Source organism: Oenanthe melanoleuca, chromosome 18, assembly GCF_029582105.1.
Source record: "Oenanthe melanoleuca isolate GR-GAL-2019-014 chromosome 18, OMel1.0, whole genome shotgun sequence".
In the NCBI taxonomy this organism is placed as follows: Eukaryota; Metazoa; Chordata; class Aves; order Passeriformes; family Muscicapidae; genus Oenanthe; species Oenanthe melanoleuca.
Window position 1 is genome coordinate 11582565 of NC_079351.1, and position 24117 is coordinate 11606681.

Consider the following 24117-nt stretch of genomic DNA (forward strand, 5'->3'; position numbering starts at 1 on the left):
CACCTCTGTTTTAATATAAGCAAAGTGTTCTGCAGACACCCTGCATTTCCAAGGAAGAGGGAATATCTAATCACCTCTGGAGAGGAACCCAGAGAACATGCTTTCTATCTGTAATGATAATCATTTCTAACAGTATCAATGTTTCCATTCCTACTCTCCTGGGACTGTCAGAACTGAAAAGGACGAGTGTTTTCTGTAAGCCTTGAAATGCCACGGCCTGGCTGAGTGGGAAATGCTGCTGGAGCCAGGAGAGTGTGAATGTGTGACTCTGCTGGGGCAGATTATATCGGAGATTGATACAGGAAGTGAGAAAAAAAAAAAAAAGCCCAGTGGGGAAATTAGAAGGAAAGTGCTGTGAGCACAGGGATTTGGTTTCTTTGCTCATGCTGGAATAAAGAGCAAAGTGTTTTGTTCCACCAACTGCCCACTGTGCTGGGATGCCTGCTGTTCTGGGATGCCTCCCTGGCAGGGGTACCAGGATGCCTGCTCTGCTGGGGTACTACACACAGCTCACACCAGGCCTGGGGCTCCTTGTGAACCTGAGAGCTCAGGGCAACTCCCAGCCACGTAGCTCAGCTCCCCACACCACACTGCCAGGCCAGTGGTGTGCTCTGAGATCTGCTGAATGTCAGGGCAAAGGAAAGAAGAGGGGACTTAGTCTCCCTGCAATTCCTCAAAACCTTACCCAGCACTCACCTTGCAGGGCTGTTCAGAACAACGGGCATGGACATAAGCTGTTACTTCCTCCAATAAGAAGTATCTCCATCCCTATTTTACAGCTGGAGTGCATTTCTTCTACAGAGATCTGGAAAGACTGAAGATCTCCTGAGCCTCAGGGCTACTGTTTTATCCACAAAACCACACAAAAGATTTAAAGTCCAAATAAATAGAACCCAGCTTCATCTTCTTGATTCACTGGTTCAGACTCCTCCATGAGCTTCAGTGCAGGATTCTGATGGTGCAGAGGTGCCTCCTGTGACAGCAACACAGAGATGGGACCCTCTCAGCTACCAGCAGACCAAGGGCTAGGAGGGACACAGCACACCACTGCTATTTTTTCATTACCACATAAAGAATAGGTATTCCATGCTTGGGGTTTGGAACAAGATGGTCTTTAAGGCTCCTTTCATCTCAAACCATTCTGCAATTCTGCAAGACCAGTTCATGGGGACTTACCAAGTAACCAGGATAAAAAGGGACTAGCAACCATGTTCAAGTTATCCAAATGGGATAAGAGAAGAACAACATTGCATTTCCATGCAGGATCTGCTGTTCCAGGTTCAAGAAGCCCACAAAGCCTGATGTTTGCATAGCCCAGCAGAGAGATGCAGAAAGCCCATGTTTATCTCCTGTGCAAAGCCATCCCAGCAAGGCACTTCATGCACCTCACCTGCCTCTTTCCCAGCAGAATTCAGGCAGCAATATCAGCAGTGCTGCAGGGGAGGATGACTGGCATTAGTCTTCCCTGGGGAGTCACAGGGACCCTTGGATAAACATTCTTGGGTGACAGCAGACAGTTCAGAATTTTTCATTTTTCATAGTGGTATCAACAATACTGAAAAAGAGACCTGAGAGCACCTACTGCAATATCCATCTCCTGATAAGTCTTCAGTTTGGCAAGGTGTCTATTTGCAAAGCACATGCAACAGCAAAACTTCCTAAAGGCAGTAAAATGGCAGCATATTGTTTCATCCACACCTGACACATGGCCAATGTGCACCAGAGCTAAGAGCACTTTCCAGGTAAAGAAAACATTTTTTTAAATAAGAAATTTAAATAAGGTTGTCCTGGTTTGAAGGACAGGTGTCTGCCGATGAAGGCAGAAGTTTTCCTCTGAAATAGAGACTTCAATTCCACTCCCCCCAAGTATTATAATTGTTTGAATCAAGGACTCTGAGGCAGAGATAAGGGGGTAGGAATAACAGCTCTTTTACTAATATATCTAACCGTACAAGCAGAAACAACAGCAGCTGTTAAAATTAACAACACAACAGAACAGATAACTCGGTTCCAGTCCTTTCTTTAGCTGCAGGCACACTCTCTCTGCGCTCGGTCCCGGTGCTGCAGACGGGCAAAGCCCGGCAGCTACAGAGAGGGGGCGGGAGAGGGGGCGGCAGCGGCCGCGCTGGTCTCGGGTGGGAGCGGCTGGAGGGGCAGCTCCTCGCTCACCGTTTGGGTTCTGGTGGTCAGCTGTGTCTGCAGAGGCAGGAGGCTGGAACAGGGCAGATGCAGGGCAGGTGATTGCAGAGGGTCTGGCTCTCCTGCGTTCTGCCCCGTGGCTGCAGACGGGGGATCCTCCTCCGAGCTCCCGGAAACACGAGTAGCCCCTCTGAAAGGCCAGATCCCACCTACCCCTTTGTCTAGAGTCATCAAAGATCCTGGGTGTAACCCGGCCAGTCCCATTGGCATGATAATGGGAAAAATTCTTTAAATTGAAACAGTAATAGAAAAACACTCAACCCCCAACAAAGGTATAATCTTACATTTAAATCCCAGATCCACTGATTCTAAAGCCATGCTTTCCCTCAAGGCCAGACCCACAGGGTGTGGAGACGTTGGCACAACCCAGTGACCTGCATTTTGCAGACATTCAGTGATAATTACAAAGCTCCTGGCCAGCCCTAAACCCTGTGAATGTTACACATTTTGGCCCAAGAAATGAAGATGACTCTCTTCAGAACATAACCACAGGCATGTCCTTGTGACCTTTAATCAGAATGGAATTCCACAGTAGCACCCGGGAATTGCAAGCCATCTGAAGCCTGGCTCTATAATAACTTAGGAGAAACCCCGCAACCCTCCTGCCTCAGCACCACCTTCTGCCTCTGGGAGGAAAATCCATGTTTTTTCGTAAGCCATCTGCTCTTTTCAGGTTTGTCTCCCACCTAAAAGTTGACCAAATCCTTTGATTTCACACAAACGCTTTCTACTCTCATGTGATTCATTTTCAGTGTGCTGCTTGCATAATAAATCAGTATTTCACAAACTGTCCTTACTCTTGCAGTGGTCAACTTGCTGTGAGAAGTGCCCTAAAACTACCAAATACCTTTGCAATTAACTGAACCCAACTAGAGTTCCAACAAGAAGTGAATAGTTTGAAACAGATTTGGAGCACTTATTTCTTTTTGGACAATATGAACTTTATTGCAGAGACAACTGGATGCATTTTTAAAACAAATTAAGAAGTTGCAGTTTCCATACAGTTCCACAAAGTGTCACCCACAGTAACCTGAGCACAGTGGAATCTGTCAGACCACAAGGGAGCTCCAACTTGTCACCTGCAATCACTCAAGTCACCTAATCTTGCAAGCAATTATTTATAAGAGCCATGGAAACAGGCAGACCTGCTCCTGCAAGCACCTCTGCCAAAAAACAGAGGTTAAACCATGTCCCTCCTGATTTACACCAGTATAACTCAGACCAAGAGCCAGGCTTGGATCATGAGAGCACCCAGGGAAGGTTTTATGTCAGTGTGATACACCTGTGGTGGCAGATTTGTGACATTTCCTGAGGGGCCTTATTTGAGATCAAGCTTGAGACAGTGTCTTCCTTTTAGATATTGCTGTATCTTTGGATCAGTGCTCATCCTGCTGCCCAGTCCCTCTCCACATGGGAAAGAAAACTTGGCATGAAAACACATCAAGTCATAACATGCACTACCACAATAAACTATCTCTGTCTCTGTCTGCCCCTGATGCTGCTGTGTTTGGGAGCACATCAGGAGGTCACAGACAGCTCCAGGCAAGATGAGGGTGAGCCACAGCTGAGCAGCAGGATCTCCAGCATGTTAAACCGTGACCAGAAATGTTCTTCAGCATATAATTTAACAGGGGTAATGCACTTTTCTCAGGAGGCCATCCACAATACTTGCTTTGGAGAGACACTGGCTGCATTAGTAAATGAACATTCTGTTACATTAAAATCCTCAGCTCTTTTTCTGTAAAATGGGTTTCCTTACCTATTAATCACCCCCAAAGTGAAGCCTTTCTGAACCACCACCCACAGTGTGACATTAAACACAGCTCAAGCTCTTTATGCCAGTCCAGAGCGTTTCTAAGGATGCTGAGACTCAATGGGCTGGCATAAGACACATGAACATGGAAAAGCCTTACAACCACCTGGCTCTGGGATATGGTTCTCACCTCCTCTACAATTCACAGCCTCTCTCTCATAAACAGTAATGGTGATTTTTACCAGCTGAAGATCTGACACACAGGGCTCAAACACTAATGACATAAAACCACACAGGAGTCAGAAGTTCCCGTGATGGAAATACAGTAGAATGGCTCAGTGTGTCCAAGGGATATGCTACAGGAGAGCTGTTTAAATGCTTGTGTGTGTTGTGCTGAAAGACAGTTTTCTTCACTCCTTTAGCACTGTGCCAGGTGTGTGAGGGCTAAAAATCTACTTAGGTGCATGGGAACCTTGGGAAGAGCAGCTGATTGAAAAAAGTCCCCAAAACTGAGGGCTTTGGTGTAATACCAGTGCACGGATGGCACAGATTCAGAGAAGCAGAGGACACCCTCTCATGTGCCTCAAAGCTTAAATTAAAGGAAAGGGTGGTTGGGAAGAAGAGTGAGAAATCATCCATTGGTCACTTCTGGATGGCTTCACCAAGGCTGCCAGTATGGCAGTATGTGCGTACATGTAACTTCTTAACTACCTCAACTACCCATGAGGACAGAGACCATGACTCACAGGGACTTTGGAAGGCCATCCCAAAGTGATGTGCTTCTGGCATAGGCTAAATCATAACCTGTGATGTGCTAAGGGGCCTAAGGCCCTGAATGTTTAAGCTCCACTGACTATTCCCTTTCTAAAGAAAATAGAAAATTATCTCATTAAGTGGTCGCTAGGCACAAATGATTCTTCTTCAAACAGATTCCCACAGGATTCCCCCTTGCAATTACTAAAATATACTACCTGATGTGTCATGAGGATGACAGGTATTGACATTTAAGGCAATCTAATTTCCATGGCTGTCTCATGACTTCCCCCAGGTAGATCACCTTTGTCTTCCTTCTTCAGGACCGATTTCTTGCAGGTGAACATGACAAGCAGCAGCATTGGCAAGTGCCACAAACTGCAGAAGAAGAGCTTCCTGGAGCTGCTGCGGTCGGCATCCCTGTAGAAGCGAAAGCCGAGGTAGGAGATGTAGAGGTTGATGGGGAGTGAAATGATGGGGAAAGTCCATGTGGTGATGTCGAGGACAGGAGCCACCGTTGAGAGTCCAATTAAGGCCAAGCAGTGACGCAGAGCCACCCGCCTGCACAGCCCTGGGTGAGTGACTGACATCATACAATATCCTCCTCGGGAGTAATCTTCCCGCAGACCCCAGCTCAGGGCATTGAAGTGAGGGAACTGCCAGGAATAGAGGATCCCTCCTAACAGTAATGCACCTGCAGTGGGAGAGAGAGTGTTAGAGGGTCCCTGCAGAAGTGCCACACACAGACCTCAGCTGTCACATCCTGCTTGCAGGAGGGCATGCAACCCACCTGTGACACCTGTGACACTGCACACTGATGACACTGCTCTGTACAGGGACAGGGCAGCCCCAGGAGATAAGGAACCTCCAGTTTTCATGGTATTCACACAGCATTGGAGCATGGTGGTTTTTCTGGTTTTGAAAAGCATTTCAGCAAGTCACTTCCTTCTAAAGAACTACTGTTAATTGGTTTCTGCACCAACTATCTCTACCTGAGGGAAGACTGGTGGTAATGAAGCGAAATTAGGCAAGAGACTAGGGAGCCTCTAGGCTCTACTCCCAGGTTCCTAAGCTGGTGTGTCCAGAGAAGAAAAAAGCCAGTGGGCAGAGCAGTGGTACCAACCAGACACAGGGAGCCCAGCTCAGGGACAGAGGAAAAGGAGGACAAGCTGCTGCTTCTGAGACCTGGGGAAACACCACACCCTGGTAGGCTGGAGCAAGGCCAAACCCTCTGTCTGCCCACTGCATGAAGGAGGGAACCGGCATAGGACAAGCTCCATCATGGACCTGGGCAGGGGGCAGTAACTGTTAATGAACTAACAGGAGATGGAGAACTTACTCCTTCAAAGCAATTGCAGAAACTTCTAATCGGTTTAATCAAGTAACTATTCACACCAATTAACTACTTTTACATTTAGAAAAGAGCTATGGAAGCACCACATTTCCACAGCTCTTCCTGGGACAAAGTACAGGGTTTATTGAAGCAGCAGGAGCTCATGTGCTAATTTCAGTGAGCCTCTAGGAGGCCCTCAGACCAAACTCGCTTCACTAATTTTATCTGAAGACACAAAAAAATCCCCCAAGGCTGTTGCAATATTATCAGCATTCCTGGGTTTTCCTTTTGTTTCCCCAGCTCCCAAAGCCTCTGCTCTCGCATCAAAATACTTTCTTTGTACCTCCCTGCCTCCAGAAGCTCATTCTCTATGGAAACCTCTTCCCCAAATGGAGCCGTACATCCAGCATTTTCTTAAAGACATGAGAGAAGCAACAACACTTATCTGCAAACAGGTTAAGGTATTTAAATTCTTCCCCAGCAACTCTGATAAAGTCCAAGTCACTGTGTCCTCTGAACAGCTTCATGGTTCAGATCTCCTCTCCATCTATTCCTTGGAGCTGTGCATACCTAGTTCTCGTCTCTAACAGCACAACTCGAATTGGTGCTGTCATGCATATAATAATAATCTCAGGTTTCAAAATAGCCTTTTATTTTCCCCCTACCTTATCACCAGTGAAGGAACTCCCCATTAGACTTCATGCAGGCTTCCAGCAGCTTATAAATCCAGTAGCGGTGTAAAAGACCAATCTCACTGCTTTTTTGAACGAGTAACAAAAGTCCTTGAGGTGAATATGTACCTCTGGAAGTTGCTTACATGAAGCACAGAGATAGACACACATACCTTGGGTGTGCAGCTTTCAGAACAACACTGTCTGCCATGAATTCCAGGTGATTTCATGGGAATCACAGGATGGTATGGGAGGGACCTTAAAGATCATCTCATTCCACTCCCTGCCATGAGCAGGGACACCTTCCACTAGACCAAGTTGCTTCAAGCCCTGTCCATCCTGGCCTTGGACATTTCCAGGAATGAGGTAGTCACAGCTTCCCTAGGCACCCTGTGCCACTGCCTCACCAGCCTCATGGGGAAGAATTTCTTCCTCACATCTAATCTAAAACTACTCTGTCAGTGTGAAGCCATTCCCCCTTGTGACTCCATATCCATGTAAATAGTCTCTCTCCATGTTTCTTTTAAGCTCCTTCTGGTACTGGAAGGCCACAATTAGGTCACTCCCTTTCCTGGTCTATGGCCCAAAATGCTTCAAATCCAGCTACTCAATCCTTCTAAAGTCAAATTTTTGGATGTGGGTGTTAGCACCTTTTCTCAATTGGAACCTTTTAAGACAGTTGAAAAATATGTACCCCAAAATAGCCAATAATTTCAGAATATCATAGCCAAAAAAGTAATTTTGGCCCTAACAGAACAGTATTTGATTCAGTTCTGCTGAAACCTGAGGGAACAGCTCTGCTGAAATAAACTAAAATTAAACTTACTGAAGGAGTAGTCCTCCCTACATCAGGAGAAACCACAGGGAAAATATTCTTGTCTTAAGTCAATCTTTAGCTTTTCCCTATTCTTGTACAACACATTCATGGAGGCAAGATCCTGAATGTACTACATTCAAAGAGAGCAGTATTTTTCAAGTATCACATCTGAAGTACTTCAGAGACACTAGCTTGTCATTGTTCAGAACTTAGGTACAGGTAAGCTCCAGTTATCCATCAGCTGAAGATTCTTAAGCGGATGAACCCAGGGCCTAAGACGTAGAGCAGAGGTTGTCCCTGCTTCCCACGGCTCTGGACCCACGTCTGCGTCCCTGTGTTTCGGCTCTAATGCAGGTTTTGCTTATTCAGTTGTTCAAATGTTGTGTGCAGCCAAGCTCAAAACACACCCTAAACCTCAAACACACAAAGCCCTTTAACAGTTCCTTAACTATGACACCATTAAAAAAAGTCATCTGGAGAAACTTTTAAACACAAACAGACCAGCTAAAATACTTGAGGCTGAATTCCCATTTACAAAGCTCTGGGTTTTACATGCAAGCCTTTGGAATTTAATTGCTTTGATTATATTACAACCATTGAGATAATTGATATTTTACAGAGAAGCTGAACAGCAAAACAATTTAACAGCCCATTATGAGGACTTCAACTGACCCAATCTTTTTGTTCCGTTCTCGTGTGCTGGGACATCCTGTAATTTCCTTGGCCTACGTAGAGATTGTCGGGTTGTCTGAGAATTTTAAATGTCATGTAAGACTGATGACTTGCAAAGCATGGCACGTAGTACAGTACAATTCAGCATCAAATGAGCTCACAATAGAAATCCTGTCAAGCCCAGAGCAGACACTGAAATACTCATTAATTACTAGATGAATGTTAACTATGTCATAACTAAGTCAGCAGTGTTTTTAAGCAATATTACAGTGAGATGAACTCTGGAGATTAATCTGGTTCCAAACAGAGCTGAGTCTACTCTATGGCCTCTGTGCTGATCCCAACAGTTTGGGAACTCAGCTTAATCGTTGCAAATCCTTTTCTCCACAGAGTTTACAATTAAATGAACATCAGACAAAGCTGTTTCCAACTGGAGCACAAGGACCTGGCACAGGGAGTTGTTGGAGCAGAGTCCTTGCTTGGGCAGCGGGAGACAGCCAGCACTCAGGGACACCCAGGGCCACCCAGGGCCATCCAGCACTTTGGGGTTTCTTGGATCCTCCACAGCTTGTGGAAATCTGAGAACAGGCAGACTGACAAGAACTCAGATCTCTCTGCTTTTCTTCAACAGTTCATAAATTGCAGAACCAAAAGTACCTGGCTGTCTTGTGGATATCCCAAGCTCCTTAGTCTTTCTGGACAAATTTTTAATTGCTGCAACTGAGCAATTGACCAATTCTTCTATCCAAGTGCGAGAACCTGGGACAGATGCAGCAGACTCTTAGAAATCCCAATAATGTGTCAGATCAGTCCTGTTTGATTTTGGAAAAAAATGAAGTCAGCCTAAGAAAACAAGGCCCAGCTCTCTTTCACTTTTTTTTTTTTTTTTCACAGAACTCTTTCACTTTTGTTTGCAAAATAGGAATAAAATATCTTCTTCCTGAGTTCCTATTCTTTCATCTCTTTTCCATGTCTTAAATAATCTTGAAAGTTCCAGGATCGCAGAGAACCAGGTAGGTCCTAAAGCACACATGGAGCTCAAGACAAATAAGAGGTTTTATTATTCCTCATGAATTTTAAGGTTAAGCTATTAGGTCTTTTCTTAAATTCCTCTTCATGATTTAAATAGTAATAGACCTCCCTTATAATATACAAGAACAAGCTGAGATTTTTATTTTATTTTAACATCTAAGATAAAGCAAAAATGTCAACTGGCATTGAAGAAGGTAGAAAATGTTTTTTTCTCTCTGTAAATATATTTTTATTTAGTGAGTAGTGAAGCTTTATAAATTGCACTTTTCCTAAAACAGGACACTAAATTTTACAGTCATTCAGCAAATGCTTGAACGTTTTACAGTTCAATAAATTTGGGTAAGATTTGGAAATCATTGTGAGATGAGACTTCCAAATGCAACTAGTGACTTCGGGTTTGCAAGCTGCAGCAGTTGACAGTCTAATTTTCAGAATTACAAGAGCAAGAAGCCCTTCTGATGTTCTGCTCTTTAAAGTGTCAAGAAGGTGATGTGGCTTTTCATAAATTTTGATTAAAATTTCATGATTTGTTCCTTCTAGAGCAATTTATGATGATCTCATTTGCTGGATGGTCCAAATCTCAGGTGAGAGAGCGTCAGTGCAGAAGCCAGACTATGTCCTTGGGCAGGAAGAGCCCCTAAGAGCAGGAGGCTGGAAAATGGTTTTTAGGGTGTAAGTCCTTGCAGGCCATGAGCTCTGACCACTGGTTAACATCTGGAGAGGAGAGCAGAGCGTTCAGGCGGAAATAGCTCCTTATCCTGTTGGCTTACACCAACATCAGTGACACAGCGATGAAAATCTCCAGACACAAATGCCAGTAGCCCAAAGTTCTCAAGTCCCATAAAGGACAGAGAGTGTTCAGGTCCATAAAACATCTATTCAAGAAAGAGTATGTACATGCAGCTGCTGAGTTATCAGTGCCAGCACAAGTCCTTCTGAGCAAACTGAATAACCTGAGGACTGCAAACCTACCTTCTTAACCACTAAAGGGCAGAAATAAAGTTGGAATTCTGCCTGACTTGTGTTGAGGATGCACTCTCATAAGTAATCATTTGAAATATGCCTCTTTCATGCTGGCAATACCTTTCATCATCAAAGAGCTTTATATCTGTTCATTTGGAGCGACAGTGATGGTTTTACTCACAGATTAATTATTTCAGCTAAAATGAGGCACAACAGTTTGGGATGGTCCAACTGAAACTCTCAAATAATTTCTGAAAATTTTCTTCAGGTTTTCCAGTGAAGAAAAGTACTTGAGTTACTGGAGGGCACAGGCTAGAGCACAGCATGTGTGGGTGGAAGCTCCAGCCTCAGGAACAGGGTCTAGAGTCTGACCAGCCTGGGCAGGCAGGTGAACATGGGCCTGTCCACACATGTCAGGACAAACGTCCAAGATCCTCTACAGGGACTGCTGTATCAACACTGTGTTCCTGAAAACACACTGCAGAGGAACAACATGTGCTCTCTTCTTGCCCTTCTCATTGTTCTATAAAGGACACACAGTGCTTTCCCACTGCACAGGGTTCTGCAAACCTCTCAGATCATGTTCAGGCTGCAGACAGGACAAACACCTATTCATTTAATCAATAAAACAAACAAACAAAACAAAAAGGCATGGGAGCTAACCTGTAGCATCAGCTCAAGAACAGACTCGCTCCTTCTGTCTTTGCTTTGGTGCTGCATATGTGTAACAGGGAAGTGGCCAACCAGGCATTAAAATAAACATGGAATACTTAAATATCAGCTCTAAAACAGATGTTGAAATGTTTAATGCATTTCCCAAAGCTGGTGTTTACTGCCTTGGCAACCTTAGAATGCTGTTTTGCTTAAAGCACAATTTTAGTAATTCTGCTGTCTTGAATAACGTGAAGGAATTTTAAAATTATTTCCAGACATTGGTAGCTGTGACTTAAGAGAGGAAAGCACCGGCCTTTTGTCTCTAGGAAACCGGCACGAGTTTGGCTGCTGTAGGGATGGGAAGGCTTTGGCAGGGTAAGCTCAGCCTCTTAATGGATCGTAGGCAGGAAACAACCACACACCATTTTACTTGACAGTGCACAACTGGCTCTCTTCCCTTAAAAGATGTTGAACAAATTACTCCTCTTTAATCCAGGCAAGGTAGATTAGAGCTCAGAGATTTGACTTGGTCCAGCTGTATCCACCTGCTTGTGAGAACCCATGCTGTCTCAGGCTGTCTTTTCCACCTTTTCTACAAGAAATTTTACCATAACCAGTCCCAAACTCTTCACCATAGTCCTACATAAGTTTTATGGGATGTTACATTCACAAGAAGTGTAGAGAATACGTGTCCAAAACCTTCATTTTCTGTCTTTTTTTTCATGTTTATTTACAAGTTTAACACAGCAGTCTTCCCTGGAGATTCTAACTATGATCAATTCTGGAGGTAAAGAAAGAGAGGTTTTAAAATCTTGTCAAAGCCCAGTTGCCCACTTCAGTTTCAATGCAATCTTAAAGGATTATTTGGTGGTATTGGTACAAAGATTCACAGTGGTTTGGAGAGTCATGGCTAGAACACACTGTGATGTCCTGATCCATATGGTCTGGTTTATGGGAGGGTGGTTTGTAAGGATAGTGCTGAAGGCAGTCTTTCCCAATGAATTACAGCTGTACTGATTACTGAGGAGTGAAAACAGCCTTGCCTGTCCAGTGAAAGAGTGGGTTAGCTGGCTATCAGGCAGTTGGATGGAGTCTGCTCGCTGTGCTGCGAGGAGGAAGAGATGTGGTGGTGCAAGGGACAGACAAAGTAAGATGCTGTGTGAGGGACATGTGGCCAGGTAAGGGACAGGTTGGGGTTAGCCAGTCATGCAGAAGGAAGAAGGAAGAGAAGGAAGAAGTCAGTGCTGTGTGGAGCAGCCCATGAGGAATCTGCTGAGAGAAGGCATGAGAAGTTTTTAAGATAATAAAGGACTGGTGATGGTGCCACTTGTGTCCGCCTCAACAACTGTAATGCTGGTTTGTTCAGCTCATGGTTGCATTTTCTGTTTGTGAATGAGAGCTGGAAGGTACAATCATTACTGCCTCTGCTTCAGCTTGTTATGGCAATGGAAAGTGACTGTTAAATCAACTGACCTCTAATTACAAATGTTCAAGACACTGCCCTGATACCATCCCCCCTGAAGAGAAATGTTACCAGCTACTTAATTCTTCCCACTGTCTTTAGAATTAGGAATGGGATTAGCTTATCAAAATTTACATCCTAATTTGCAATTATGAAGCCTTCTCAAACACAAAGACATTTGGGAATTATCTAGACAGTAACCTTAACCAAACTGATGTAATTCCGTTCTACTTCACCCACATCAGCACCACAGCAAGACAACAATCTGCACTTCTGCTTCCATTGGAAAACAAAAGTAGATGCTATTACCTGTGCTGGATGGCACAAGAGTGGTGAAGCCTTGAGAGGAAAAAGGGACAGTATCACTTCTAAAGCTCCACACAAGGTCCCTGGGCTGGGACAATGGTCCTGGGCTGTCAGTGGCCCAGCCCAGCCCAGCCCACATTGTATCCCGCCAAGGTTACACCGTCATGGAAACCAAGGGCAATGAGGAAAACTCAAAAGCTTCATGGTCAGGGGTTTCAATAGCTCTTTCTTTTGAAGGATGGCACAAAAGGCCTGTGGAGCACGGGTCGCAATAGACTCCTCTACAGCAGCACTGAAAGGGAAGGGGTCGTTGGCCATGTGTTTGGCTTGTCTGCAAAACAAAAGGATCCTCAGCATCCACCAGGAAAAGGAAATGAAGTTGGCTGTGGGATTTTTCACCTCGAGAGAGTGCTCCTGGCTTCTGCCTTTAACAGAAGGAAGCCAGATGTCCTCAGTAACGCTCGCCACACGGAGAAAAGCTGCATGTGTATGGATACACACAGGCATGCACAGTTCTTGTGAGACACACACACAACAGGTTATTGCAGCCAAATGCCTCACAGGAAAACACCTTTCATTACACAGGCAAGGCTGAGAAAACAACACCACCATATATAACTTGCCTTAGCTAACCTCAGCAACAGATGCTATAAAAGAAGAGCTTGTTGGGTAAGATGAAAATACAATCTTCTGCAAACATGTTTAGGAAGCATTTACCAAAGGACCAGACTCAGCAGAGGATTGTAAACCTGCAGAGCCACACAGGGGTTCCTCATCAGCCACCTCTTTCAGGTTCTGGCAGGCCTGCCACTAGCTCAAGGGTGGGAGTCCCTCCTGCAGATCCCCCTGTCCTGATTTCTCTGTGGGTGTTGTGTTTCACACCCCAGGGGCATGGGGCTGCCCCAACGGCCACACACAGGGTGGAGAACCAGGCAAAGGGGATGCTCCCTGTGAACTTGTGGGGTCGGTCCCCAGGTGTCCCAGCAGCGGAACTGCCAATTCTTTTGTCTCTTATGAAGATGGAAAGGAAGAAAAAAATAGCCCACTGGCTTTTGTCCTAAATTCAGACCAGCTGCTCACTAGTATTGTCCCTCTGCCTCATTTTTTACAGTTTTTACTCCCACAAATCATACTCCTAGGCCCCCAGCTCCAACTCTCATATGTCAGTGACATGAATATCTCTGTTTCCTCTGGAACAGACCACAAATTCTGCTCTTTCATCTGGGAAGTGAAACCCTGAAAAACAGAGTTTACCAGTGGGAGTTTACAGCCGGAGCCTCCTCTCCTCCAGCAGAAGGATACTGGAGTTGCCCTGCTCTGGCGGCTGGCTCCCAGACCTGCTCCCACATCAAGGGGCTTTGAAAGCTCCAAGTGCTTAACTGGGACAGAGATCTCTAAGCTTATTTTGCATGCAATTAAGCTGTTGTTTTGGTCTCCCTCCTACTGGCAGACAAGCGCTACACCAGGGAAGGTATGAGACATTGCAGCCTTTGGCAGGCTGGACACAGACCCCCCTCTTTCCTATTCTCCTATTTTTTGTTACTGAAACCATCCATCTGCCAAATGTCACTAGATGATAAGAACTGCCCGTTTTTAAATCCCCTTTTGTAAATAGATGCTGGCTGACATAATTAATGTCTACTATACAACACAATTTGAATTACAAAGTAAAGGCAATTAAAAAATCAGGCTCCACATGATTACAATTGATACTGAGTCTATAAATTCCATACCCTGAGGAATTATTTAAATTTCTGAAAATGAATGAAAATCAGTACAAGATGTCTTTCAGGGAAATAAAACCAGGAGTGGAGCATTTTATAAACTAAATAGTCTCTTGAGATAAACATTCTTTGGTGCAGTAATACCTACGGCTCCTGGGCCACTGTGGCTCTGCAATGTCTGCCGCACTGTCAGGGCCCTTATCTACTCTGCCACCACCAACTCAGAAAAAATCCCTTTAGTTGATAAGCACATTAGGTTGAGGAGCCCTGCCTGTCACCTCCATCTCACTGGGTGGTTTGCATGAACTCCGTGGCACCAACTGCTGCTCCATGACACCAATCCTGCTCGCCGGTGGGATCCAGCCTTCAGCGCCTGAGCAGAGTACCAGCAGTGCAAGAAGCACAAAAGTTCTTGGGTTCCCAGCGTAAGAAGGACATGGGACTGCTGGACTAAGTCCAAAGGAACACACAAAGTTTATAAGGAGACTGATGCATCTTCCCTATGGGGACAGGCTGAGAGATTGGGGCTGTTCACCCTGGAGAAGATTGTATGAGACCTCACAGCACCTTCCAGGATCTGAAGGGGCTACAAGGAAGCCTGTCAACAACTCTGCATCAGGAAATACAGTGACAGGACAACGGGGAATGGGTTCCAACTGAGAGAGGGAAAATTTAGATTTCACATTAGGAAGAAATTCCTGGCCGTGAGGGTGGTGAGCTCCTGGCACAGGTTGCCCAGAGAAGCTGTTGCTGGCCCATCCCTGAAAATGTCCAAGGCCAGATTAGATGGGGCTTGGAGTAACCTGGAAGGTGCCCCTGCCCATGGCAGGGAGTTGGAATGAGATAACCTATAAAGTCCTTCCAATCAAAAACTTTCTATGATTCTATGAAAACGTGCAAGGCAAAAAATAGGCTGTGGCATTTGGAGACATTTATCCCAGATTCAGTTTTCTGTTAACTAGAAATAACAAGTTTAAATGGACATTAGTCTAGGGAGAAGGAACACCAGTGTGAGGGTAATTTAAAGCATGTATGCACTGTGCCTCTTAGCCACCAAAATAAACAGCTCTGTTTCTTTCTAACAATCCCTGTGCACAAGCTTAGCAGCATTGTGGCACAGCCAGGATTCTTCTGCTTGTGGATCCCATGCAGGAGGGGGATCTGGCACAGAACAGGGAACACTGCCAAGTTTGACCTATTTTCCGATCTCTCTGCTATCACCTAAGGTTTTACATTAATTTCATTATTTTCCTCCTAGTCCTTCCCTTGTAAAATAATTTGAAGGTATCTTGATTTACTAGAAAAAAAAATCTCTTCAGAAAAAAATAGTCCCAAGAAGAGTAATGAAATCTGCTTTCAAGGAAGCAAATGTGTTACTGCAGAACACAGGCTGGCATAAATCCAGCATAAATTTGGAAAAACCTGCATAAACCCTCCAGATATGTGACAGTGATATCCATGTGATAAATTACATTTATCATGCACTTCTGACCATCTTACCTGCACTCACTCCCCCAGCGAGGAAATGTTAACATTCCCCATCTTTCATCAGTTTCAAACAGCTGCCATTAAAAAAGCACAACTTCCCCAAACCCACAAGAAAGAATTCCACATCTTCCCAGAGATAACCTTATCTTTTGCTTTTGAAATGGGAGGTTTCCCCTAAATTACGCTGGCACAAAATCCAGGTTTGAGGGTGGGATGTTCAATCAGCCTTAAGAGCATATAATTAAAGTTACCTATTGGGGCAGAAATGGAACCAAATATTCCTGGGAAGTACCACTAGATCTGCAAAGATGTATAGTGTAAGAAATTGCTCAAAGGGCAGTGAGGCCCTGGCACAGGCTGGCCAGAGCAGCTGTGGCTACCCCATTATTAGAAGTGGCCAAGGACAGGTTGGATGAGACTTGGAGCAACCTGGTCTAGTGGAAGGTGTCACTGCCCATGGCAGCGGGTTGGGAGACAATTGTCCTTAAGGTTCCTTTGACCTCATTCTATGATTATTCTATAAATTACAGCATGTGTTTGCGTCAGTGGAAATATGAGGGTTCCAGATTTCTATCTGTAAAAACTAAGTATTTGTTTCTTGTGCAAGAAACTGCCAAGGTATTCATCTTTGAAAGTCATAAACAAAATGAGGACAAATTAAGACAAGTTTGCTTTACTCTGAGATATGCTGTTATTAGTTCTGAAATTGGAAACGAGGAACCACCTTCAACTCTCTAAGGAACCATCTCCAACTCCCAAAAGACAAGATATCTCACAGTATCCATGTCATGGAACTCCTGAAGGGAGCAGACATAGCTGTCCTAACTGCTATACACAACAGTTTAATACTTAGCTCTCCCTACAAATGGTAATGAAAGGGCTAAACTTAAATATTGTTTTCCCTATAACAGCACCATGTCCAACAATGTGGCTGCTGTGAGAAGATTACAAGGATAGAAAATCCACAGGAAAATATAAACTCAAAAACCCACCACTCTAGCAGTGAGAACTTTGCTTCTTATTAGTTTCCTGCCTCCTTTCCTTCACATTCCTCTTTGTTATCGAGTAGAATGATTTTTTTTTAAATGAGGTGCAGAGGCATTTTCACGCCTCTACCTAAAACTAGGTTAAGTCTCCACACTAATTACACATTATTAATGAGTTCAATGATTGAGACCAGGCTGGTTAGGGAAGGGACACAGGTCTCCATGTTGTGTATAGATGCACGCCGGTGTTCCATAGGGATATGATGCTGCCAGGGGCTGAACTCTCTTATTTAAGGAAGTAGAATGTTTAACACTGAAAATCATAGTCTACAATGCCATCCTTTTCTTCTAGTTATTTCTTTTCTCTGTAAAAGTGTCTGTAGGGTTAGTGCTGTGGGGCTTTTTTTGAGTTTTCATTTAATACTGAAATGCACTGAAATTGACTCTTCCCAGGTGTGCTTCATTACAAATACCAGTAATAGCTCAGTAACTTTTCTTTGTCTATTAAGTAGGCTGTCTGGCCTCCCTGATGCAGACTGGGAGGTGATTATAAAAAGTTTTAGCCACACAAAACACACTAGTTATGCACCAGATTATTGTGTTCTGACAAAGTCCGTTTGGGTGGTTTTGTTATCATCTTCCACTGGTGGCATCATTGCTGCACCACTGAGGCTCCCTGCTGCCCTCACTGCAGCAGTACAGGGACAGCTTTGCTCTTTGAGAAATAGGTCTCGAAGAGCAAGTTGACAAATTAAAGATAATGGCAATCAGTGCCAGTTTAACATGCTGGGATTTCACTGGCCTCTGCAGCCAGGGCTTTTGGAGACTTGCAGCTCTGCACTCAGCTCCTCCAGGCTGAACTGTGCAGGTGAAGCACAGGCACATGAGAATCATCCTCGGACACCAACTCCGCAATAAAGTGCCAAAAACACAAAAAATCCCCAAACAATGTTAAGAGTCAAGGTCTAACAATCTGCAGCCAGAATGACAAGGGTCTTAAAAATATACATTTTGTTTTTAATTAATTCTACAGAATCATAGAATTGTTAAGGTTGGAAACATCCTTTCAGATCAAGTCCATCCATCACCTCAGCACCACCACCATGTTCACTATTAAACCATTTGCTCGTGTACAACACCCACATATTTTCTGAACACTTCCAGGAATGGTGATTCCATCACCACCCTGGGCAGTCTGTTCCAATGCCTGACCACCCTTTCCATGAAGAAATTTTTTCCCTAATATCCAGTCCAAACTTCTCTTGGCACAACCAGAGGCTGTTTCCTCTCACCCTGTCCCTTGTTCCCTGGGAGCACAGCCTGACCCCCATTCTGGCTGCCCACTCCTGTCAGGGAGTTGTGCAGAGCCAAAAGGTCCCCCCGTGAGACTCCATTTTTCCAGGCTGAGCCCCTGCCCCATCTCCCTCAGCTGGTCCTGAGGCAGCTCCACTCCCTTCCCTGGACACACTCCAGCCCCTCAATGCCTTTTTTGTCATGTTCCCTATTCTATTCTAAAGTACAGAGCTGCTAATGATGTCTGTTATGCACTCTTTAACATAAGATACTACACATACTCTTACATAAAATTTCTAGGTCTAAGTAACTTTCAGAGAAGCAAATACTTGTACAGAAGCTGCACACAATAAAAAAAAACCCACTACACTTTCTATCCTTGCTCTGGTTTAGATCTGTGCAGGAACATGTAGACACAAAGCCAACTCAGACTGACTTTTATTAGGAAGTGCATAAAGAACAGATTTTGCACAAATTCTGATAATTTCTGGTTAAAAGCCTTGTTGTTGAAAGTATTATTCAAGCCTTAAATATGCCCCCCTGCGGGATGAGTGTGCACTAAACCAATTCTTAACAGACCTATTAATTGCTTTGGACTGTAAGTCTGTGGAGCCCCTTTAATTCTCAAGTTTCTAGCTGGCAGGAAAAACAAGGCCTGATTGTGTCAGAGTTGAGCTGCTGAAGAGATCAGTGTTTTACAAGGGATGTAAAAATGGTTCACAGTTACTAAAATAGAAATCTTCATTTGCTTTTCAAGGAGGGAGGAAGGAGAATTTATAACTTAGAGTTTACCAATGGGTAATTAAGAAATACACCACTAAATTAATCTTCCCAGGATATTTTCTGGCTTGTGGAAATACAGTAAAACACATCTGGGAATTTTCTGAAATTTCCTTGCAAGTTGGATCTTACTGGATATAGTTTTAATCCTGAACATGGTTTGAATCCTGAAATTATGCAACATATTCTCCTATGTGAATACCAAAGATGCTACTTTCCTTCTGGATTTTTTTTTAAGATGGTCAAAATACATATTCTATAGGACATGCTGCTTTATCAGCTCAGGTTTGCCCTGAAATACCCATGTAAGGAGAATGTTACCAAAATTCAGTGCTTTGAAGCCTTACCACAGGATTACAGAATGGTTTGGGTTGGAAGGGACCCTAAAGATCACCTCTTTCCCCCCTCTGCCATGGGCAGGGACACCTTCGACTAAACCGGGCTGCTGCAAGCTGCGTCCAACCTGGCCTGATCAGGTCAACAAGCATAAAGAAAAGTTCACTGCCTTTTGAGTAGGTTTTTTAGTTACCCTGATAACCACTTGCCCTGATGGATGGGTTTTATACTCACCAGCATCCAGACTCCCGGTAGCTGCAGTCCAGCCCATGACAGGGGGAATGGCCCCAACAACAGCTCCCACCCACGTGTTGACAATGCTCATCCTCTTCAGAGGTGTGTAACAGCACGTGTAGAGGATGATGTTGAAGGCTCCCAGGGCCCCAGTGAGAGGGTTCACTCCCAGTGTGAGTAGGGCAATTCCAGGGATTCCGCAGGAGGCAGCAAAGCAGACAGCGAGCAGGGGGCTGTGGGGAGACACATGGCACATGCTGAGCAGGAACTGGCCTTTGAGAATGGCTGTTATCCCTTTCCTTTAGTCTCCCCCCCAAAATTAAGATTGAATTTTTGTTACTGTTTTACTCAGCCATCCTAAATTGTTTGAACCCCATCCTAACAAAAGCCTTTCCAAAACGTTAAGACAATCTTGCTACAGCTCTTCAATGGAGGTGATTATTAATCTTGCAATCACTGTGTTCACCAAATAAATCCGAGCTCTGCAGGTATTGGAGAACTGTTCTCCCTTATGGCAAACTGCTGCTTTCAGCAGATCTTCCTTCTTCATTTTAATTTTAGTAAATTTAAATCTCTGGAAAAAGCACTCAGAGTTTAGAGTAAATTAAAATGGTTGCAGTTTGTCAGATTTTTAACTGATTGCAGCTATGCAACGGATCCTTCAAAACACAACAGGGTTAGACACAAAGTTAGGAAGCATTTATGAGAAAAAGAGTACATTCAATCATTTTGAAATTACATCAATAGGAATGAAATATTCTTTGACTTTACGGAAAAAAGTCTGAGTGTTCTACACCCCCATTTATATGAAGAACTGTACTAAGCAGAGGGAGCACACCAAAACAATGCTAGCAGCAGAATCAAAACTGGCTATCTTGTAAGCATGATTGAAATTAATTGAGTATGTTTTAGGTTTGGCCGAAAGCAGCAAACAACAGAGATGCAAATTATCTCTGTGCATTTCTACTGCTCATCAGCTGAGAGTTCAGGGAAGGTTGGAAACTCAAAACCTGTCAGAAAGTGGTTGGAGCTATGTAAATTTCTGCTAATAAATTACACAATAAACATCAAAATAGGATGAACAAGGATTTTTTGTTTGGCCACTGGAACCACACTTGACAGGCAGCGTGATGCCACAACCCTAAGGAAGTTTTAGTTGTGGTTCCTTGTGCCAGATCAACATGTTTGCTGCGGGTGGAGATCTCCTCCCTGTGCCTGTTTGAGGTGTTTGGTATAACAGGAAGAGAGAACTAAAAGCCTCTAAGAAATAATTTCACGTGGGAAACCTCTGGAAAGGAGGAAAATGCCATTACATTACTTGTGTTTAGTAACCCATGTGGTTAAACACACAATCACAGTCTTTCATGTAAAAACAAAATAAGTGTGCTTGCAACGAAGGTTTCTGCGTGGAGTTTTAAGTTTTACGCCCTTTGTTGAAATGAAAACCATGTAGCCTTTGTGTTCTACAATCCACTCTGCCCTCTGGTCAAATCCTTAACCCTAAGATACATGTTGCAAGCACTGCTCCAACCTTCCTAAGAAAATAAGACAAAATTGCTGGTGGGGATGAATTTTATGGGAGTTTTATCAGCAAAAAATCCTACCAGTCAAATTTTGGTATTTGTCTGTTAGATGAATACAGTACAGAGATCCTAAATACCTGGAAGAACTAAAATGAGCCAATCTTATGCTATAAATCTGCCTTCAATTTAAGCTAAGTAATTTTATCCAGCTTTTCCAAATTATCAACAGATTTTAGGTAGCACAGTGTGCACAGAGTACATTTCTGCTCAGAATTACCAGCCCTGGTGTTACCAATACAGCAGGAGACGAGGAAGGATACACCCCTGCCTTTCACTGACAATGAGATATATAAAATTTGAGGCTGTTTTCAGGAAAGGAGCCATAAAGAGCTGTGCCCTCTGGTTCTGTAGCCTGTGGTGCTTCTTCGCAGAAAGACAGCAAAACAAAATCTGTACTGCCAATGGTCCCAACAGCAATCACAAATGCTGAAGTACTTGGTAGATGTTGCCCCTCTGTAGTGAAAGACTGACTGGGCTTGGTTACACAAATCTATCATGACTGATTCTTGAATAAAATACAGTCAGACAGTAAACATCAGATTCACACAATACTCACTCTCGAGGTGACAAAAGACCAGGGTGACCCTACGAGGCTGGGCTGCCCACATCCACCCTGCAGGGCTCACAGACATAAATGAAGACACAATTTGATCTACTGCAACAAGCACATTTCTTACTAATCAGGAGTGAAGACTTATCTGTGTGTCTCCAAATGAACACCACCTACCATGAGCAGGCACCAGCCCTTCATGTCTCTTCTCAGACAGGAAGGCAAAGGGTAGGAGTGTAAAGCCTTCCTCCAGTCCTGAACCCTGTTTTGCCTCTCCCTCACATCGCTTCCCTGCAGCACCGATAGCCCTCAGTGCCAGTCCTGATCCCAGGTGTCTGCTGCCTTCATGTCCAACCAATGGATCAGAAAAATACCTTTAAAAAATAAGGCTTTATCAAAATGGAAGGGTGGAGTTATGTGGCTGAGACCTTCAAAAGATTTGCTGTGATCCTGGTAGATGAGAACACATTTTTGTTTCTTAGTTTCTTCCTTTATGCCTCTTTAAGGGAAGTTCCTGGAGGCACAATACATACAATCACAAAATGGTTTGTGTTGAGAGAGACATTAAAGCCCACCCTATTTCAACCCCTCTCTGAAAGGCAGAAACACCTTCCATTAAACCAGGTTGTTCCAAGACCCATCCAACCTGGCTTTGAACACTTCCAAGGGTGGAGCAGCCACAGCTTCTCTGGGCAATTTGAGGCAGTTTGAACAGCATCTCTAATTGTCCTAATGCTCTCAGGGGAGGCTTAAAGTCAATGGGGTGGTTCCTCTTATGCAGCTGAACCACTACTTTCAGACATCCTGAAAGCATCACATTTTCTACTTCTCTCTAGTGTTTCCTCAACAAAGAAGAGTAATTGTTCTGACTTACAAAGGCCTGTTCCTAAAACTCAAACTGAGATTAGAAATTCGAACTGTGATCGGATTACTCAGCTTTGTTACTTCTGCCTCTTAAAATACTGTTTGGCATCACATAGATACTGCAATCAGAAATCAAGACTTTCCTTTCATGGTGAGACATGAGGCAGAAGAGAATTCAACTCAATCTCATGTAAACTTGTCATGTTTATAAGGTTTAGAAGTATAAGCAACTCCTCACTGTGAAAAAGAAAATATTAGAGGAAAACGTAGAGAGATTTCAGTCACTGGGTGATGTTCTTTCTGCTTCAACTGACACTGCAGATTTTAAGACTGGTTTAAATCACAACAGTTTAAAGGGTAATCTGATTTTTACTAGTTTATAACTTCCTGGGACCAATGTGCATGTCCATGCTCACGTTGTTTGTCACTACTCAGGTACAGGGGGTGATGTTCGCTGATTCGATGAACTCTAGGCTGCCCACATCTCATCAAGGGACCACAGGAGACCAGCATCTCGTCCTGGAGCAGGAGAAAGGCTGAAACATTGAACTGTCACTGAATTTACCCCACCACCTAATGTTCACACAGTTCCTCCCACTACAGCCTCATGTCACCATGCAGCCCGTGTCAGGCTTGGGTAACCCAACGCCAGGGAATTTTCACATGGTGCTCAAAAGTGGCTGAGGGGTCTCTGATGGTTTCCTTCTTCCTTAAACCAGCCCATGCAGTAAGTGCAGGCTGATGACAGATGCTGGTGCATATGTCTCATTTCACTTGGGCATTTATGTTTGCTGAGGGAATCACTCCCATCGGAAAAAAAGGCAATCTTCCATTGGAACACTGGCCAAGGAGCTAGCTCACAAAGCAAACATCTTGAGTAAGAAGCTAGGTTTTATGATGGATTCTTGGGAGGAGTTGGTTTCAGTTATTTGGCTGATTAAAATCAGGCTTTGTAAAAATGCTACAAGTGCCAAATCAGTTCTCTTCAAATTTCAACTCTAAAATACCCAGTATGTCAAACATAGGGAATCTCTTAAAGGCAAACCAAAACCTAGTAGTTCTGCCTCGTCCCTCTTCTCTCCTCTACTGACAACAAATATGCCAAAATCTACCTAATAAAAGGGCTAAAAGACATCCACCTTCAACTAAAAGCTTTTGAGAATTTCCGTTTGACTAGTGAATAATCAAACTTTTCCCGATGCGAAGGGAGTGTGTTGTCATTTCTTTCCCAGGGAGTTCATCCACGACAGCCCCACCCCAGTGCCACTCCACTGAGAACATCCAAGAGGAGCATGAGAAACAGAAGGAAGAGCCACGTTCTCCTCATTCAGCTATGGACAGATGCTGTTAATTGGGCTGGGGAGGATTGCTCAAGGACAGCCCAGAGCTGCTGGGGGGAATGGGAACATGCAGGAGGAATTCCAAATGGGTGCTATTCAGGTATCTCCTTTACACATGACCACGAGACATCCACCTGGACCCTCACCCAGAGAAGTGAGGAGGCCTTGGATGATGCAGCAGTGTATTTTAATTCATGTAATAAATTAATTATATCATGCAATAATATAACCTCCAAACCAGTCACCACTTATAGATGTTCTAGTTGTACGTAAATAATGAGGTTACACACATGTGCAGGAAATAAATTTATTTAACAGGCTCTG

At 44.0% G+C, this 24117-nt stretch overlaps 1 protein-coding gene across 3 annotated transcripts in view; it reads right to left on the reverse strand.

Moving 5' to 3' along the window:
* Positions 1–3105: 3105 nt before the first annotated feature.
* The window catches only part of LOC130260522 (protoheme IX farnesyltransferase, mitochondrial), a 109147-nt gene continuing 88135 nt past the window's right edge, over positions 3106–24117 (reverse strand). For all 3 annotated transcript variants that reach the window (XM_056506031.1, XM_056506032.1, XM_056506033.1), the window contains exons 6-7: positions 19457–19689; positions 3106–5399 (exon numbers count right to left, since the gene is read on the reverse strand). In XM_056506031.1, coding sequence (XP_056362006.1) covers positions 4957–5399; positions 19457–19689 — 676 coding nt within the window. In that variant the 3' untranslated portion in view covers positions 3106–4956. The remainder of the gene's footprint in view (positions 5400–19456; positions 19690–24117) is intronic.